Source organism: Neoarthrinium moseri (assembly GCF_022829205.1).
Source record: "Neoarthrinium moseri strain CBS 164.80 chromosome Unknown scaffold4_Wmoseri_CBS_16480, whole genome shotgun sequence".
Classification (NCBI taxonomy): Eukaryota; Fungi; Ascomycota; class Sordariomycetes; order Amphisphaeriales; family Apiosporaceae; genus Neoarthrinium; species Neoarthrinium moseri.
In genome coordinates, this window is record NW_026055118.1 from 739,861 (window position 1) to 759,110 (window position 19,250).

General features: G+C 52.4%; 6 protein-coding genes across 6 annotated transcripts; 4 read left to right on the forward strand and 2 right to left on the reverse strand.

The window, feature by feature from the left end:
- Positions 1 to 641: 641 nt before the first annotated feature.
- Positions 642 to 1,539, reverse strand: JN550_002024 (uncharacterized protein; the record flags this gene model as incomplete). Its single annotated transcript, XM_049313274.1, has 2 exons — positions 642 to 1,165; positions 1,212 to 1,539. 2 exons carry the CDS (start codon positions 1,537 to 1,539, stop codon positions 642 to 644), a joined length of 852 nt encoding a protein of 283 aa, XP_049176085.1.
- Positions 1,540 to 2,226: 687 nt separating this feature from the next.
- JN550_002025 (uncharacterized protein) lies at positions 2,227 to 6,316 on the forward strand (the record flags this gene model as incomplete). The annotated part of the gene is made up of 5 exons (XM_049313275.1): positions 2,227 to 2,382; positions 2,454 to 3,831; positions 3,894 to 3,918; positions 3,970 to 4,539; positions 4,588 to 6,316. 5 exons carry the CDS (start codon positions 2,227 to 2,229, stop codon positions 6,314 to 6,316), a joined length of 3,858 nt encoding a protein of 1,285 aa, XP_049176086.1.
- A 1,938-nt stretch (positions 6,317 to 8,254) lies between these two features.
- On the forward strand, positions 8,255 to 9,067 carry JN550_002026 (uncharacterized protein; the record flags this gene model as incomplete). Its single annotated transcript, XM_049313276.1, has 3 exons — positions 8,255 to 8,379; positions 8,449 to 8,631; positions 8,734 to 9,067. The coding sequence occupies 3 exons, from the start codon at positions 8,255 to 8,257 to the stop codon at positions 9,065 to 9,067; spliced, it is 642 nt and encodes a 213-aa protein (XP_049176087.1).
- Positions 9,068 to 10,248: 1,181 nt separating this feature from the next.
- Positions 10,249 to 11,474, reverse strand: JN550_002027 (uncharacterized protein; the record flags this gene model as incomplete). Its single annotated transcript, XM_049313277.1, has 4 exons — positions 10,249 to 10,510; positions 10,564 to 11,047; positions 11,220 to 11,319; positions 11,388 to 11,474. The coding sequence occupies 4 exons, from the start codon at positions 11,472 to 11,474 to the stop codon at positions 10,249 to 10,251; spliced, it is 933 nt and encodes a 310-aa protein (XP_049176088.1).
- Positions 11,475 to 12,471: 997 nt separating this feature from the next.
- JN550_002028 (uncharacterized protein) lies at positions 12,472 to 13,500 on the forward strand (the record flags this gene model as incomplete). The annotated part of the gene is made up of 3 exons (XM_049313278.1): positions 12,472 to 12,535; positions 12,595 to 13,254; positions 13,319 to 13,500. The coding sequence occupies 3 exons, from the start codon at positions 12,472 to 12,474 to the stop codon at positions 13,498 to 13,500; spliced, it is 906 nt and encodes a 301-aa protein (XP_049176089.1).
- A 3,586-nt stretch (positions 13,501 to 17,086) lies between these two features.
- JN550_002029 (uncharacterized protein) lies at positions 17,087 to 19,021 on the forward strand (the record flags this gene model as incomplete). The annotated part of the gene is made up of 5 exons (XM_049313279.1): positions 17,087 to 17,424; positions 17,481 to 17,566; positions 17,618 to 18,214; positions 18,736 to 18,817; positions 18,868 to 19,021. The coding sequence occupies 5 exons, from the start codon at positions 17,087 to 17,089 to the stop codon at positions 19,019 to 19,021; spliced, it is 1,257 nt and encodes a 418-aa protein (XP_049176090.1).
- Positions 19,022 to 19,250: the final 229 nt, after the last annotated feature.

Consider the following 19,250-nt stretch of genomic DNA (forward strand, 5'->3'; position numbering starts at 1 on the left):
AGATCAAGGAAACTGCACCAAACAAATGGCAGCTAAATTCCACCAAGCAGGTCGCGACAGGATAATCCTAGCGTAGGCATACTAAGAGACGTATTTCGAAATTAGACGCTCCACTACGTCAGTTTGATCACAACCACACCGACTTCTATACTAACCGTATATGATATGACTACGAGTGGCTTGCTCTATGCGAGTGCGGTAAGGTTAAGTCCTCCTCCGCTCACACCCACACCTTTGGCAACATAACATCGCCGTCGACTTTTGTTTTTCGCAACCGGTAGTAAGACCCTGGAAATCTGGCTCTCGCGGTCGAGATCCTCCTGTTGGTATCGATTTGGCCGTCCTGTATTGAATGGTGCAATGGAAAGAGAGTAGTAGACTATGTAACAACCTTTACCTCTAGGGCTAGTATATAAAGAGTTCCCATTGCTATACGGGCGGCCCAAAACGGTTAATAGGTCCTCACAATCCCCGGCCAAGCCGGAAAGTCTAGTTCTCGTAGAACCAGAATCACCATGTGGTGTGTCTCTACACAGCAAGGAGCCTCACTGCATCTTGGGACGCGATGTGTGCTCCGGGCAACGAAGGTCAGCACTCGACCAAGCCGGGATCATAGAGCACGATCTAGAGATAGTTGCGACTTAGTTATTCGACACGAATACGGATAGGATTGCAGCATAGGCAGCTGTCACCACCATCATCTCGTAATTCGACACCTTCAACATAGCTGCAACAAGAAGAGAGAATATCACTATGCACGCTGAGACGACGGCTAGCTGGGTGACTTTGGATGACGAAGCCGACAGAATGGCGAGGGGAACCACCAGGGAGACTCCCGCGACGGTTGCAGTAATAAATCGTCCAGCGATATTGGCCACCAGGACGGTGTTCTGCTGTGACCAATGGTCCTTAGGTAGTGACATGAACGATCCTGGGCTGTTCTGTTTCTTAGAGGCCCTCCAGTAACGGAAATCCCGCAACTGCTGGTGTATCCAGCGCTGAAAAGGATCGGTGCGGGATCGCGTACCAAGATCCGCGCGGATGAGACGAGTCTTGTACATCTCATGGAGTGTCAGGTCTGTGCGCATGCTCGATGTTTTCTCATCGTCCAAGAGTGACACGGTCTCCATCGCCATGATTTGGCCAAAGGCTAGGAGGGCATCATCTATTCGGTGTCAGCGTAGGCGTCGATGTAGCGGAAATCGACATACCGTATTGCTGTATCAAGCTACGCAGCTGCAGGACCATTTCTCGTGTTATAGTTTCTCTGACATCAGGTACGTTGGAGTCCGTCTTGCTGTTCTTTAGTCCCAACCTGTCGCGGGCCGATGGCTCGTGCCCTAGACTGAGACCTGCCTGGTAGATGGAATGATCGAGCTTTGCAATCTCTTCCTCTAGGAAACGGAGATTCAACAGATGTGTCGTCTTGTAGCGCCGAAAGCCATGTAGTGTGAGATTGCTGTCGTCGGTGATGCGGGGCCACAACTGGCGGAATTGCCCCGCAGTCGAGTCGACACTTGGGAGAGATCCATTATTCATAGCGCTATACAGGATATAATGATTTGAAGTCTCTGCAGACGCTGCGATTTCAGCACTAGGTAGATAGACGGCTTGAATAGTCAGACACAATACCGGCGCAATTCCTATATCTGAGTCCACCGAGTTGCCTCGCAGTAAGTTCTGCTTATGCAGACATGGCCTCCAAGGCTGCCCTGGCTGTCTCGAGATCAGTTGGCCTTGCCTCATACTTGCATATGTAATTACTACCGAGAAAAGCACGCAGGATCCAGGGCACTCAGCCACGTCAGAGGGATGTCCCCTTAGAACGGGACGCTTGGCCATCCCCCGTGGCCTCCAAGTGGCAATATCTATCATATGATCTCGTTCAAGTTGGGTTTCTTGGCAAACCTTGGCATCCCACCACATTCATGCAACGGCCTAGAATTGATCCGTGCGTACTCTGTACATGCCAATAGTAGGGAAGTAAGGTCTTAGTATACGTAGATTAAGCTTTTTTAGGACTATAATTGACCGTTGAGTCTCTGGAGTCTCCATCGCCCAATGGCAACTTTGAGGTCGCGGAGTTGATCTTATCAAGTACTCATCGTGATGTACGTTGTGATGAAGCATTTGGGAGCCAACTACTGAAGGAACTTCTGTGACATTGGCTACGCAGAGCCTTTGGTGATACGGGTCAATCATGAGCCGTTACAGAATTACGGTGGGATGCCAAGGCCCGCCAAGAAATTCAACTTGGCCGAGATCAACCAAGTAGGAGCACTTGCTCTCAGGCGGAGAATCCAGACCGATTCGCTGCTGTCATTTTATGATTTTAGCAACACGGAGCAGCAAGCGAGAACCCGTCCCCTTAACATTGAATGCGTACGATACATGTGACATCGGGTGCAGTGTGCCTCGGGGGCTGTGCAGCTCGAGTGTCTGGCTTCTTACAGCTACTTGCAGACAGCCCCTGCATCACAGTCGCCTTCACCCAATCAGATGATGAAGTTATTTCTCTATCACCTGCAGCACTTCCCCACTCAGGCACCCAATCTCATTTGTACGCCCCTTCAACGGAGTCTGTCAAGGAGTTCAATTCCCCTAAAGTGTTCCTGGCCAACGTTCTACCAGTTTTCTGGACATTCGCTTTCAGCAGTCTAGACATGTATAGCCAAGGTCAACCCAGCCAGCCTAGTATGAAGCCGCTTCGTCGTCTACAGCATGACAATTACACTGTCGCCATCTTATGTCCTATGGCCGTTGAACTGACGCCCGTAATTGACTTGTTCGACGAACACCACGAGAACCTCAGCCCGAGTCGCGACCAGAATGCCTACAGTCTTGGTAAAATGGGCCAGCATAACGTCGTAGTTACCACCGTGTGGAAGACTTCCACCATTCCTGCTTCGATTGCCATCACGCAATTGCTCAACGACTTCGGTAAGATACGATTTGTGCTGTTAGTAGGAGTCGCTGGCGGTATCCCTTACGAAGCCGGCAACAGGGATATTCGGTTGGGCGATGTCGTTGTCAGTGAAGCTCGAGGACGGTTTGGCGGTGTTGTACAACTCGATCTCGGAAAGAGCACAGAGGATGGTTTTGTGAGGACTGGGCACCTTGACTCAGTACCGCGTGCTCTTGCCAGCAATGTTGAGCAACTGAAGGCTTACATTAGCTCCGCCGAAAATCTTATTTCGCGGCATCTTAACGAGTTACTACGAAAGTATCCCAACAAGAAAAAGGAATACTGCCACCCAGGCCCAGAATTTGACCATCTCTTTAAAGCCAGCTACCATCACCAGGGCGGGGAGACGTGCGGAAACTGCGATACGGCTCAGACCATTAGAAGAAGGCAAAGAAACCGACTAGGCCCCAAAATTCATTACGGGACTATCGGATCGTCGAACGCGGTCGTTGAAACAGTCAAAACGCGACACCAACTGCAAGACCAAGAGATCCTATGCGTAGAGATGGAGGCGGCTGGTGTTATGGAAGCGTTCCCCTGTCTAGTCATCCGGGGCATCAGCGACTATGCCGACTCTCACAAGAACAAGGACTGGCAGGCCTATGCTGCAGCTACAGCGGCTGCGTATACCAAAGAGTTGCTGTTGAGAATCCCACCAGTATCTGTCAAGCACACACAGGATATCACTGACAAGAAGGAGATAAAGATTCTCGAGTGGCTGTCTCCCAAAGACACTAACTTTTCCCTTCTTCAAAACTTGTCCCAGCAAACTCGTACTCCTGGCACTGGTCAGTGGTTGCTCAAAGATGCAAGGTATCGACAGTGGCGCGACAGTACGCCTGGTTTGTTGTGGCTATACGGCGCTGGTAAGCTGCCGAGTCAGACATTCTTTTCGTTATTGGCAATTTCTTTTACTAACCTTGACAAGTGGGCTGCGGAAAGACTATTTTGTGGTAAGGAACCTTTGACTAGTCTGCTGAGAGCCACATGCTTATCATCCCTAGCTCGACTATTATAAATAACCTTCAACTGCACGCGAGACTCAACCCGACCAAAAACGTGGCGTATTGGTATTTCCGATTTGACAACAGCGACTCGCAAGACCTTTCAAAAATGCTGCGGTCGATTATCCGACAGTTGAGTTGCTCGCCACTGCCTGTAGAATTGCGTGAGCTCCATGATCGACATAGTAGGGCTGGGAGCGATCCATCATTGGACGATCTGAAGGCGACTCTTACTCAAATACTCCGAATTGACGATAGAAACACCTACATCGTCTTCGATGCCCTGGATGAATGCTCCCATGCAGACAACTGGAGACAGAGGCACCAGCTACTAGGCTACGTCAAGGAGTTAGTTTCGAAACTCCCAAAGTTGCACCTGCTTGTCACAAGTCGACCGGAGCCAGACATTATAAGGGAGCTTGGAAGTATTGCGAATCGCCCACTGGACATCGAAGAACTCATAAACGAAGATGTAAGGAAGCATGTTGAGGAAGCTCTCAATAAACATCTCCGTGTAGACAGGCAGGTAAAGGACCGGGTCGGCGTTAAACTCCTCAGTCAGAGAGAAACGTAAGTATGGTTGAGAAACTGGGGAAAATGCTACTGACATCATAATAGACGATTCCGTTGGGCTGCGCTACAGCTGGACCGTTTCATCCAATGTACTAGTATGGCAGAACTTGAAATGGCCTTCCAAACCATCCCAGAAACTTTGGAAGCATCTTACGAGCAGACTTTCGAAAAGATCAAGGATCGTCACAGAGAATGCGTTAGGCGGATCATGATGTGGCTTGCCGTATCGTATCAGCCGCTTAGCGTCAATCAAGTCGCTTCAATTGTCGGGTTAATACAACCTGGCTTCGTCGTCAAAATTTGCACAACGCAGCTAGTAACAATCCTTGATGCGAATGCTACCACACAGTTTGTCAAACTGGCTCACTTTTCGGTTAAAGAATTCCTTATTAAGAAGCTTGGCGAGGAGGTTCACATTCCATGGTATCAATTCTCGAGTGAGCTGGCCAACCAGCACGTTGCGGTTACCGCCATTGAGGCGCTCTTGGAGCCCCAGAGTCACTTGAATCTCATTCATTGGTACGCTGCTAAATATTGGCCCCAACACGCGACAGAGGGATTGTTGGTCGAGGAACGATCTAAGCTCGAAGACCGAATCAACCGCCTTTTTCATCCCAAAAATGAGAAGGAATTCCAAGGCTGGTTGAATGCACACGATCCTGATAAGACACGGCACAGCCAAAACAGCAACATGGGAGGATCTTTGTACTACGCAGCGCTTCTTGGCTTTGACAAAGTCGTACATGGATTATGGGCTAACGAGTCTCAATTGTATGGATCCCAGGGAACTCATGGAAATGCCCTCAACGCGGCCGCGGTGTGTGGCAATGTGGAAATCGTACGATGGATCCTGAAGCGATGTCAGAATCCGGCGAAGTTCATTAATCTGGTTGCCATCGCAAAATTAATCAGACTCAATGGAAAGGAGATAATCGAAGAGCTATGTATGCAAGTACCGGGTTTGAGAGTTTCCGCAGCTGTAATTGAAGCCGCTGCGGGAAACCAGCTTTGTGGACAGGACCTGATGGAACTGTTTCTGAAGAAGGGCGGAGACCAGGCCCCCATCACCGAGGACGCCGTTATGGCCGCTGCCGGGAATGAGGAACATGGCTTACGTATAATGGAGCTGATGCTTCGGGAGAGGAGAAACCAGGTCGTCCTCACTGCATACGTGGTCAAGGCCGCTGCTGGGAATGCTGATAGCGGCGAAGAACTTATAGAAATGCTACTCCAAGAGAAGGGAGACCAGCTTCATATCACCGAAGACGTACTAATGGCCGCTATTCAAAACACTTATTACGGCTACTTGGTGATGGGGGTGCTACTCAAAAAGAGGGGAGGCGAATTCAACATTACCGAAGAGGTGGCCATAGCCGCTGCCGAGAACATCTATTGCGGCCGGGAGGTGATGGATATGCTGCTTGAAGTGAAAGGGGACGACTTCGATATCACCGAGGACGTGCTCATAGCCGCTGCCGAGAATACAGTCTGCGGTCAGGAGGTGATGGAAATACTGCTTGGCGTGGAGGGGAAATACTTCGACATCACCGAGAACGTGCTTATAGCCGCTGATAATGAGGGGAGAGGTGACCAAGGGATGATGGAGATGCTTCTCGAGAAGAAGAGAGGCCAGATCTGCACTCCCGAAGACGTGGATATGACCGATGCTGAGGACTTGCAGATCATCGCAGGCGACGACGGATCATTTCGTCGTGGTCATTTCATGGGAGGGGTCTCGTATCGCCCTCAGGCAAATACAGATGGGCTATTTTAAGTACCACTCCAAGACAAGGGAACCTCCAAGGGTTTGATTTTCTTGTGGGGGAAGTGGCCAAATGGAATGGATAGCGCTTCACAATACAACGCAAATAGACACATAGGAGCAGTACAAATGTTGCTTATAAATAGGCGAGATTACTGATCGTCATGAGTGTCTCTGTGCAATGGCATAACTACCTGCACAGGCAATTCTGTTACGCTGGAGAGGAAGATGAGTCCTCTCCAGAATTACAAATAAGCTGAATGATGGCATTATCAGTCTTCCAGGTAAAAGCACCGGGCGAGATTACAGAATCAGCCTGCAAATATCCCAATTAAACTCGTTCTCATTGACCACATTCTCCGGACCATTGGGCCTGTAGGAAGGGTCACTCTTCAAGCTACACGATGATACAACTGAAAATCCTCAAAAGCAATACACGAAATATACCAGGAAATTGGAGCGGAACAAAGGCAGGCTAATTGTGGCTAAGAACGATATAGCGTCAATCAGTGGCATGGTCAGGATATCTCTCGTCACTGTAGAAGTCATGCTTGTTTCTGATATAGCCATGATACTTCGTGACCAGAGGGGACGCTCGAAAATAAGGCTTGGAGGATATTCTGCACCGGGATATGAACCAGTGTACTATGAAAACGGAGTTTCGGCAGACGTCTTTAGTACTGCGCACAGCATCCCGAGCTGACATTAAACAACAGGTAACTCCAGTCATTCAAATGGAAATAAGGAAGTGCCTTCTGCCTCTCGAAGCAGTTACATTATTAAGGAGGGCCCAACCGCAGGCGGTAATGAACGGTACTTTCAGAGAGTGTGGAAGGGAGGGCTGTAATACGGAATCGCTGCGTGGAAATTTATGAGCCAGAAGAAAAGATGGCGTACGACAAAGGCTGGAATTGCCCCTGATTCGCATATTCCAGGTGAAGAACGAGAAGTTATTCCATCTATACGATATCACCAGGATGATGGTGACTCGGGTGTGTATTATCAAGGCACTAAAATGGGTTCTTCGACTTTCGTGACGAGCACTCCGGACGCAACTTGGTGCGACAAGCCTTTCAGTCAGACGAGCCTCTGCGTGTTTACCCGCAAAATGGACGCTGGCCGAATGGCCAGACCCTCGACACTTCTCGTACCGTAAGTAATATGTCGGGTGATGCACTTACTTCGTGGACCGCCAAGACAAGCCCGGCTTGTCGTCGTACCGAGGCCATCGTCAAGATGAAGAACTGGTCAGTCACTTCTCATCCAACCCGGCGATTTACTGCTGTAGATGTGTCGAGAACAAGACTGGTACAACATCGCCTGACGCAGAGACTTGTTGGTGTTGGCTCGCCTTTCCTACCCCTTTTGCGGGTCTGCATTGTCGACACCGCAGTAGAGTTCTTTTCATGCCACCGCGCGTTCTCGAAGCCTAAATCTGATTTGTGGTATTGTCACGTCGGAGGTAAAGTAGACGTAGGCGTTGAGGGTATTTGTAGTTCTACCTATCCCATATTGAGAGGCCCCCATGACCCCGTGGGGTGATATAGGACGATGTAGACAGTTCGTGATCATGTCAGGAGTTGCCCCTGGGTATCAGAGCGAAGCGCTTGACTGACGCTGGCAGCCAGGGTTGAGAATTGATGACTGTGTATATAGAATGTGTACATATTTTACGCAAACAAGCGCGCTGTAAACACCGAAAGGGCTCCTGCCAAGATATAGGTCTTAAGGAGGGAACTGGCTGTATATCTCGTCGCGCAACTTTCTCAGGAAAGAATGCACCCTACGAGAAGCAATTACTAAGCCAAGCCAATTATTTCTCAAGCACACGCATAGCTAGTGAGACTGGATGTCTGCTGTGTGTGCGTAAGCCGCAGACAGGGGGTCCAGAGTCGAGCCTGCCTGCCCTCCAGCATACCACTCAGCTTGGAATCGTCGAGACGGTCGAGGATGGACGACATCCGGCTCTCTTACCAGGAGGATTTCGTGGCTTACGTTATGATGAGGCTCTCCAGACCCCTGGCTCTTCGGCAATGCCAGCTGGGCCTCGACCGCTTTTCTGCAGCAGGAATCGGGTGTGCCTGGGCGCAGGTGTCATGTCAGGGACGCGTTTTCAACCCAGACTCCCGACACCTAACCCCCAGGCCCCTGTCGGCTCGAACCCCTTGCCCCACCAATCCCAAACCTCCCAGTCGGCGCCGCTCCTTCAATGCACCCACCACCATCGAGTCCTTTGACGTCCAGTCCATCAATCAAGCCCAAACAGCGGCCAACAACTCTAATCCAACCGCGCCCGAGAGCCTCAATCTCGCAGAAAGTGATCTTAGGTATTGATTAGTTGCCCATGGTCTACTATCCCGAAGGAGTTGCCCAGATTAGACGATGCAATCAACCGGTGGGCTGTTGGAGCGCGCGTGCTGGTGATCAAGCGGCGTGCGAAGCGCTCTCGGCCACTCAGCGCTCCGTTTCGTTTCGACCCTGAAACTGAGAGCATCATCTCCGGCCCCTGCGACGGGCGACGTCTCACACGATGCCGTGCTTCTGCTTCTGCTTCAAGCGCCGGCTTCTCGTACGACTTTGCTTGCGTATTCTGGCGGTGTCTTGTCTCGTGCTAGGCGCCACCCAGGGCTGTTCTTCGCCCTCCGCCCCAAGCCCCAGGCCTGGGGCTCCCTGGGCCCTGTCGCGCGACCGAACGGTGAACTGACGACGCTCGCTCGCTCGCTCCAGGTGCTGGCGTCTCCTCTTGCATCCCCCACGTCGTAGTCGTCCGTCTCCTTCTTCTACAGTCCTCTTTTCCCTTTCTTGAACAAGTCTGAAGATCAGTGATCTACGTGCATTCTTTTCTCGTCCATTCTTTTCCAAGCAACCGCCTTTGGAGCGTGTATTCGATTCTGTCCGCTATTTCGCACCTTACTATCTTTGAGTATAATCTTCGACAGCTGGTCTGCTACTACTATCGCCACCTTCGCTGCCCGAGCACAAAACACATTGTGTTCCATAGCTTGCCTCTACACAAACAGCTCTTTCGAGACAGCCTCCACAAACATCCAAGATGAAGACCGTTTTTGCACTCGTTGTGGCCTTGGCCGCCACCATGGCATCCGCTGGCGTAGTCATCACACCCGTCAGGGCGAACCAAGTTGTTCCTAAGGGTGCGGATGACTGCTTCTTCGGAGTCACGACAACGAACGGTTGCGCGTATGTGTTCAGTGATTGACTCTTGGCTCGCACATATAAGACTAACATACACATAGACCTCTGCGAAACTGATCTCGTGCTCGCGACGAAGAAATCTTGCGACGGCTTTAATCAAACATTTTCGAATAAATATCTAGCTGGGGCTCAAGGAACTAATCTCTATCTTCGGAGCCACGACTGCAATCTCGCAAATCCCCGGTTTCTCCAGCGGCACACAGAGCGCAGGAGATGCCGGCATGTTGGGGGGCTTTAGAGAATATCATCAATACTAGACTGGAAGCATCATTTTCATCGTTGATCTAACGCCTCCAACCCAGACCCGGATGTTGAGTCGACGAGAGCAATCAAGACGATGGGTGGGAGGGCTATGACAAGATCTGGGAATGCAAATTTAATTTGACTTGTGGCAACCGGATCTTTACTTCTTGTTATAATAATTGGGAAATCAATCACAATATATCAACATTCAAAGACCACACAACCTTAATGTTGACGAAGGCTCACCTCCTGCATAGGTATAATCCAAATCGATTGACGCCTTCTCGTATCAAGGTTTGAAACTAGCTGGCTGCTTTTCAGATTATTAAAACTCGCGTTTCCGATATCATGCCGTGCAGCAAGTGATTGTGCGAATCGTCCCGAATGCTATTAAATCAGGTACCTGAACTCCGCTTAGATGCAATTCCGTGGTAGGCAGAGGCTTGCTTGCCAAAGCGCAATGCTATCGTCTAGACGGCGGTCATTTCTCAAGCCGTTCCGTTGGGCTTTGCCTGGCGCTCAGGCGAGTATATCCGGAACTGGTAAAAAATGATGCAGTCCTCCACCATTGTGCCCAGCGATCCCAGCAACCATGGGATTGCCTTGATGATGTAGTCCGGCTCTTGCGAATAACTGAAGACACTTGCGCCATAGGTAAGGTTTCCCGACAGGGACAGGAGGAAGAACAGGAGGGCAAGTCCCTCGCATGACTTCTCCCGGTAGTTCTTGAGAATCTGAGGAATTCGAGCACTGGCAATAGTTAGTCTCTAATCTTCAAGGTGGCCGGGGGAGCAATGTCGTACCAGAGGTAGCACAGAGCACTGAGATATCCCAATACCATGCCAACGATGGCAACGGGCGACGCCGTCGTAGGCACATCCGGCTCCTCGGGCTTGTCCCAGGCGCCTACTTTGTAGGACACGAACCAACCCAACGCACCGACAATGTACACGGCGGCGAGGCTCAATGAGTTGTGGAGCCAGGGGTTGCTATCCGGGGTCTCGTCCTCGCCCGTCACAATCCGCGTGATAGGGTCAAAACCTGACTCTTCGTGCCGGGTCGAGTTGCGGCGCTGCGAGCCAGGCAGGCCGGTCGACGACCTCCTCCTGGGTCTGAGGAGAGGGGAGTCCTCCGAGGCCTCGGTGCCGGTCGATCGCGTACGCTGGCGGGCCCGGCGGGCGTTGATCGTGTTGTAGTACAGGCATTGCATAATGAGGACAAGGTCAGAGAAGCAGAAGTAGGCTGCCAGGGTAGTAGCTGTCGGCGCAATGCCTGTTACGAGAGCACCTATATGTCAGGTCGTCCTGTTAGCCAGAGCACGTGCCATAGCGCCGTGTTAGGAACGAGGCGTGTTTTTACAATGTGAGCTGTTGCGTAAGGACGCGCATGCGATAACAGCGTCCCATGTATTGATCTGCTGGCTCGGGTGGAACAAGAAGGCGGTGTTGTGGTCACTTACCAGACAGGTTCGCGATATCGCCGAAAAGCCATATGGCAAGGAAGCCCATAGACAGGCCCTCGGCGCTCTTTGCTTTGTAGTTCGTGATAAGCTGAGGGAGCTGAAGGAAACGTTAATACTGCCAGTTCATTGCTTTTCTACCCCGGTGTGGACGCCGGTAACACGCACCAGAAGACATATCCAAGATGTCAAGCTTATGCTGCCAAAGATGCCAGACAAGGCCTCGTTGGCCGAGACATTCAGAGATAAGGGCATTGTCGACGAGTGCCTTATCGTCCGCGCGCGTGGGTGTACAGGCTTGGAACAGCAGATGGGGCCCCTGGAGACTGAGAGGTCGTATGGTGTGGTATAAAGCCCAGAAAGATGCCGTCTGCTCGCGGCGGAAAGGTCTTAGGTCATGCGATCGTGGGGTTTGGCAAGAAGAGTCAGCCGAGCCGGCATGGCATGGGGCATGATCCTGTTACCAGGATTTTCTTCTTATCGCGCTAAGTTGCAACTGCTGGAGATACCGAGATAAGGCTTTTGTGTAATAGCTGAACGGAAACAGTTTGGCGTCGTCCATTAGCGCGTGCTAGCTGCGGGTCTGCCGCCCCCACCCCACACAGAGCTGTGGGTGGTTGGCAAGGTAGATCGCCCTGGAATGGGCCACTCAGAGCCCGGCGGTTCCTCAGCGCGCCGTGACGTCGTTGCGGTGTGCGGCCAGCACTCCACAACCCACAACTAGTCGAGCCGGCGGCGGCTCCTCCAGCTGCGCTCATCGGCAGCTGGCGCGCGGGTCTCCGTTCAATAGCTGCTGTGGTTGGCTTGCTTGAGCAGCATGCTGGTAAACAGTTGCAGGATTCACACACAAAGTATACGGTACTGTAATCAATACTCTAGTATTGTTATCCTCTACAGCCCCGTTCCGGTCCCACCGTGTCTCACTGCCAGTGGCCGCAACACGGTCACCTGAGTGCCGGCCACGGGCGAATCAGGCAGCATCTGAGGGGAGTCACGTTCCCGCAGCAACCCACTGCCTGCAGGCGTCGCGAGTTGAGCTGGCACACAGGCAGACGGGGGCCCAGCGCGACGTGTCAGCCCAGTTTAACTCTACGCCGCGTTGCGGATTCAACACTCTAAAGTGAGACCGTTAGTAACAGCCTTCCACTCAGATTCAACGTCTTTCCTACTTGACGACATCTTGATCGAATTCTCCCCTGTAGCGTCGAAGTGTCTTCGCCGCCGCAACCAACTCCCATTCCATAGCTGAGCTATGAGACTTACAGGCGGCGCCGTAGCCTTTGGGCTTTTGTTACCTGGCGCTGCCGCTTGGGGTAGTGAGTCTTCGTGGCCCTCTATAGATTCCACCCCGGCTTGCTGATAACAAACACCATAGGCTTGGGCCACATTACCGTCGCCTATCTTGCCAGCAACTTTGTCAAGGAGGAGACGGCAACCTACTTCCAAGAGCTGCTACGCAATGACACCGAGCACTACTTGGCAGGAGTTGCAACATGGGCAGACAGTATTCGATACACCAAATGGGGACAATTCACCAAGAACTTCCATTTCATTGACGCCAAGGACGACCCGCCAACGTACTGCGGTGTCGACTTTGACCGGGACTGCAAAGAGGACGGCTGCGTGGTCAGTTCGATCCAGAACTACACCACCCAGCTGCTGGACAGCAAGCTGTTCCCATGGAGGCGGAACCAGGCTGCCAAGTTCGTCATCCACTTTGTCGGCGACATCCATCAGCCTTTGCACACCGAGAACGTGGCCCGGGGAGGAAATGGCATCGAGGTCAAGTGGGAGCGCGCAGAGCTGAACCTTCATCACGTGTGGGACTCCAGCATCGCGGAGAAGATGCTAGGTGGAATCCGCAGGAAGCCATATGAGGCTGCTCATACCTGGGCCGCCAACCTGACCTCCGAGATCAAGACGGGCAAATACATGGCCGAGAGCAAATTCTGGGCCGCCGGCATGGATCTGGATGATCCCGTTGCCACATCTTTGGGATGGGCAAACGAGTCGAACGCATATGTTTGCTCGACGGGTGAGCACCCCCACTCCGCAGAACTTGCTTACCAAAGAGAGCTTAACTGACGAGTCACCTTTAGTACTTCCAGAAGGTCCTGTGGCCATTGTTGGCCAACAGCTTGCCGGCGAGTATTTTGAGAAGGCTGCTCCTGTCATCGAGATTCAGGTCGCACGGGCTGGATATCGTCTGGCTGCTTGGTTGGATCTCATCGCGGACAGAATCCGGGCAACGAGTAACACCATCGGAGTTGGTGAGCTCTAAGTTAAGGTTTATGTTTGCGACATGAATCATATATCGGGGCTCGAGATGCGCCAGGCGCCGTGGGTATATTCGGCAGGGGGGGCACTGTTTATATAGGAGCATACTGAAAGATAGCTTTGTTTACTTATGCACCTTTAACCAGAGGAGCCATTGCGCACGGTTTCTCGGCCAAGTTCCTGGGCCGTCTTGGCTCTTCGAGACGGCCTCTTTTGTAACCAAGCGCAAGACTACAGGGTTGGCAGCTGGGAGATCCATCGACCAAGCATTGCTATGGCGATCCGCGAGTGGAGTGGCCACGACACACAACCAGAGCGCTCTCTGCCATGGTATATGGGCTGCATTTCAAACTCCCCGCCCGTCAAACGGGGCACCTAGGGCATTCAAGGCAAGTGACCCACGGCTATTCGACAGAAGGCGTCGAGAATGCAGTCATCCGAGCATGTACCGACAACCTGCCGTCCATTATCGGAAACATTGACAACGTCACAAAGCGCTCGATTGGCGCCTTTCATCTAAGCTTTCGCAGGTTTCATGATTTGACTTCCCCCATCGTTGAGGATGGGACTTGTTCGCAGACTGCACGTGATCTGCACCCATCGCTAGGCAAGGGGTCTCGCTGTTTCAAATGGGCGACTGTGGGACATGCCTCAAACACGATCTTAACCAGAGCTGAACTCTCAGTGCGTGACTGCTGACTCGCAGCTTTAAGGGAAATGGCGTTTGCCAGGCTCGAGGAAACCCCAGGGGAAACCTTAGGGATCACTGCGGCCGTGCCCCTACTGTTAGAAAACAGGCAGCCGATATAGTCGCGCAGTCTCGTAGTATAGGATCGTTAGTCGTGACATTAGTAAGGTCTCAAAACTGGGAAAGGATGGTCTCAAAAGTCAAGACGATTCTACTTTCGGCAAGCCAGATCTAGAAGCATTGTGTTCCCTCAGATTGCTGTTTTCGCTGTCATCCTAAGAGCACCTTCGGCTACATATATGATGCGGCCCTACCTTGTTGATCCACGATCACCGCCAAATAGGCCGATATTCTGGCTTGGCGTGCATCAATGTGCCGTTCCTGTTTGGATGGCACCTGGAAACAAACAGTACGCTTGGATGAATTTCATGGTGCTGCTGCATGGCCCATCGCTGGAGGCGACAGCGTTTGAAACGTAGCTTTTCATCCCAAGTCCTCCGAAGAACGTTGTTTCGGGGGCATCGAGCAACTGCCAGCGTGCCCAGGCGGAGGGCGATGTGAACCCATGACGGTGATCAGGACGGATCACGAAATAGCCAGAATCCCCATACCTGTTATTCGCCTAAAGCTTGCTCAGTAACCTGGGAAGCCAATGCAAGGGTATTCAGTGAGATGGGGGTTTGAGGTCCAAGGGGGCCAACAAGGGAATCTTGCTACGTGAACCTGGATTTCAGGTGGACAGCCCGAACAGGATCCAACCTGAGTACGATCCCTCTTCAGTCCATTGCTATGCGACATTGCTAACGACCAAACCGGATTTTACGCCGATAAGGTCGGAGGGTTGGAAATCAAAGGAGGCTCTGCGCTGCTCCCCCTTCCCACCCGTGCACGACGGATCATACATGAACCCACCAGGATTCGGGATTCGGCACAATAAGATCTGGGTGCTGCTGCGGCCGTGAGGTCAGGGTCAAGGCAAGGGAGAGGCGGGATTTTGGGAGAGGGTGTCGAAGGGGGCACACAGCGTCTACCCTTTAGCGAGGTGGCAGAGTCGCAGGCGCTGCAGGTACACTGAAGGGGACGGTTCAGACCACTACCAAAGAAGCTAGATCTGCTGCGGGAGGGTCGTCTCAAATGCCCTGTGGAGAAGCACCCCCGCCGCCATAGCACTTTAGCCCCAGCTGCAGGGGTGTTGGGATCGAATTAAGCTTCTTTTCCTCGATATTACATCGGGTGGAGGCCATTGGCAGCCCTTCCATGTGGGAATGGCGCGACAGAATCAGCCGCGTAGGCGACTGTGCCATCGAAGCCGACGGTTGATGAGGAATCATCGACCGTAGACCGCCAAGTCGCTCGGTAGAAACAGCAGTTCGGCAATCCTGGCCGCAGAGCTGGGTTCGCGAACATGATATGCGATTGCCTGCGCAAGATCACCTTCGGCCGAGGAGCTTTCCTGGTTTCGCAGACGACTGGCCGTGACAGAGTCGACAGTCGCCGTGTTCTATCTTCGGATCGGCGCTGATCCTAGGGCGCCCTTCTTGCGCTGACCTTGTACCATCCCGAGTCGCCTGCTTGTATGCACCTCTACCTGGCAGCCAGGCCGACAGCGCGGGAGAGATGAACAGCCCGCACTGACTTGTACACGAGCGACGCCCACGCCTACACCCAAATTCCAGTATGCGCTCAGATCCGCGCTTAGCCCTGCCGTCTCGTCCTGCTTCATCATCCCCTGGCGCCGAAACGTTCCTTGCCTGATGCCCAGAACAGGGGCCTGCCCGGATTGGCTCCCACCCCGGCCGGCCAGGGTCAAATGTGGGACCTGCGACATCTTGAGCCGCACAATCGAGCCATTCTTAAGCATCGCGAACCTCCGTAATGCTCGGAACGAATGCGTCGCGGGACGCCCCATGAGAGATATTCGCTCTGCCGGCCTGTAGGCTGTGGCTGCTCTGCTATGGGCCGCGGCAATATCCAGCGACGAGGAGTGTACTGCGGTCGTTACATGCGCCGCCGGTCGCGTAGACTGGAACCGTGTGCGGCACGAGGATCCGATCCTCTTATGTGAGCATCTTTTTACCTCGCAGATCCGGTACAAACCACAGCATCGGCGTTGGATCAGTCATGCGCCCAGCATCGTGGAAATCAGCATCTGATCAGTGATCAACGGATTGCACTCTGGTGACTATGAGAAAACCGCTTCGTCTTGGACTGTGCGGCGCTGCCATCTCGTTCTTCTCCCACGTCCGTAACGTCCTCAGTCTTGTCAAGGACCCCTGGAAAAGCCAAGATTCGGACGGACAGGGGCTTAAACTGTAAGTGCAACCCAAAGTCAGCAACTCCACACACTCTCTCCCTCTGCCGCAGCCTGCTTCGAGACCCGGCCGGGGGGTGCTGCAAGGTCCTGTCATCTTCTCAACCTCACCTCTTCCCACATACCCCGTCGATGTTTAGAGATTGTGGGTACAGCTCCAGCCCATGACACCCGACATGGGGGACATGATGTAGTGTCGGTTGCGGAAAGCTTGGCCTTTGAACCAGCCTCCAAGAGCCTAGTCGTTTTCGAAACCAGATCCTTCACATTGTATATAAGGAAGTCTTGGCTTGGCTTTTATTCCCCCCCATCTCTCCATCTATTTCGTTCGTGGGTTTTCCAACAACTTTATCATTCCTTTCCTCCTTTCCAGTTGCGCTGGTAGTGTGGTCTCATTCATTCGTTCCTTTAAACACCTTTTTGTTTCTACCCACCTACCTTCACCCGAGTGTCTGTGACCTTTTATTCTACTTTCGAAAACGGTCTGGAACCATTTTGAACTCGCGACTTAGACTTTATTGCTTTGGGGTTTAATCACCAATCAGGAGAGGGACAGAAAAACTCGATTCGGATCAGCATATCGCAGGCACCATGTTGGCAAAGAGTGTGATCCTCGGGCTGATGAGCCTTTCGGTCATCGCCGAAGCCTCGGTCGTTCGGGGCCCCTTCAACGACATCCTTCACCGACGAGCCACCCGAACAATCCAGCCTCGTCAGTTCCGTGGTGGAAACGGCGGCAACAACGGTGGCAACAATGGCCAGAACGGAGGCAACAACAACAATAACAACGGCCAGAATGGAGGCAACAACAACAACAATAACAACAACAACAACGGCGGCAACAAATGTTTGCAGGCAAACGCCATTCAGACCGGAAGCGCACAGGATGGCCAGGCCAATGCCGATGCTGGGCAGTCACCGTCTAAAACGTACGTATACCATGATAGAAGGGCTATCAGCAACGTCCCTAACATTTCGTCTACAGTGACAATGCCAACTTCATCAACTTCTGCTCGGGCCAGACATTGACCAATGGTCTGCAAGTAAAAGGAGGATCCTGCAACGGTATCCGTAAGTGGCTGCTTCGATGTCTTGACTGCCCTCTACTGACATGGGTATAAGCTATGGGAAAGATGCCTGCTTCGAACAACATGATCTCTGCTGTATTTGTTAACCCGAAGAACGGAGACAACATCGCCGCGAACCAGGATTTCAAGATCCAGGTCCAAATTGACAATCTGGCTGCTGGAACGTTCACTAACCCCGACAACACTTACTACGCTGCTCCTCAGGACTTGGACGGCCAAGGAAATGTTATTGGTCACACTCACGTCTCCGTCCAGGACACTGGTAACAGCTTGAACCCGACCAAGGCCCTTGACGCCTCCCAATTTGCCTTCTTCAAGGGAATCAACGATGCTGGCAACGGCAACGGTCTGCTAGCGGCTGATGTCACTGGCGGACTTCCCGCTGGAAACTACCGTGTTTGTTCCATGACTGGTGCTGCCAACCACCAGCCCGTCCTCATGCCCGTTGCCCAACGTGGTCCTCAGGATGATTGCGTCCGTTTCACTGTTGGCGGCAATGGTGGCAACAACAACGGCGGCAACAACAACAACAATGGAGGCAACGCCAACAATGGCCAAAACAATGGCCAGAACGCTGGCCAGAATGCTGGCCAGAATGCCGGCAACAATGGCCAAAACGGTGGCGGAAATGGTTAGTAATTCCCATGTTTTCTTCTTCCTTACAGATTCCATCGTCCGTCTATCTTTGCACGGGAGACAGTCGCCTTGGGCACCTGCCTACCCCCACATCAAATCAAGCAGATCCATTCCCATCACAATCCTCTAGGCACAGGCAGCATATCTACACCAGCAGACTCCAGCAGACTCTTCCTCCACCATCGCAGCAGCAGCAGCAGGTTCTTCCCTTGACCGTCAGACTAGACCCTCCCGTCACCTGACACTAGAGCACATAATCACCGCAGCCACCTTCGACATCCTGCAGTAAAATAGCTAACCGTCCATGACAAACAGGATTTGGTCGTGGAGTAAGTAGCAGAAGATCACCTCACCAGTTATCAGTGCAACTCTTCAGGGTTGTGCTTGCCACCATATCTCGGGAAGAACAGGCTGTGCCGATTCGGTAGAAGAGTCTGCCGGCGTCGACGCCGCCATTTTGAGCCGCCATTGTGGTTTCCACGTCATTTGCTAGGTCATTTACTAACTCGAGAACAGCGGGGTCGTCAAAGGCAGTAGCTGGCGTCGCCGCGCCCGCGGTCACGAATTCGGGTGATTCCAGCCGTCCATTTGCGGTCAAGTGAGTCTTCATGCACCGTACCTCGAGGAGCCTGGCTAATCTCTTTCAAGCGGCAATACCTTCGTTAATGAGTCGGCCGCAAAGCAGCGAGCCTGCGACATTCAGAACAATGGCTGCTCGGACGCTGTGAATGGCGGCAAAGGCAATGGTGCCACCATTGCGGACTGCCAAGCTCAGCAACAAGCCTGCATTGCAGCAGCATAAGCTTTTCTGGAAGAAGTGGGCTGAACTGTCGGTTTGGCTGTTGCTTGAGTGAGTTATAATGAGGTTCCGTGGTGGTCGACTGTTGTGCTGTGGTTGTTGTTATGGTTGGGGGTGAAAGGGAGTCTTCGTGGTTGTGTATACTCGGCAATACACCGCAATAACCCCGAGGCATGACTATATTCTGTTCTAATGATTTTATACCTCCGTCTCCTTGTACATTTAGAAGTTG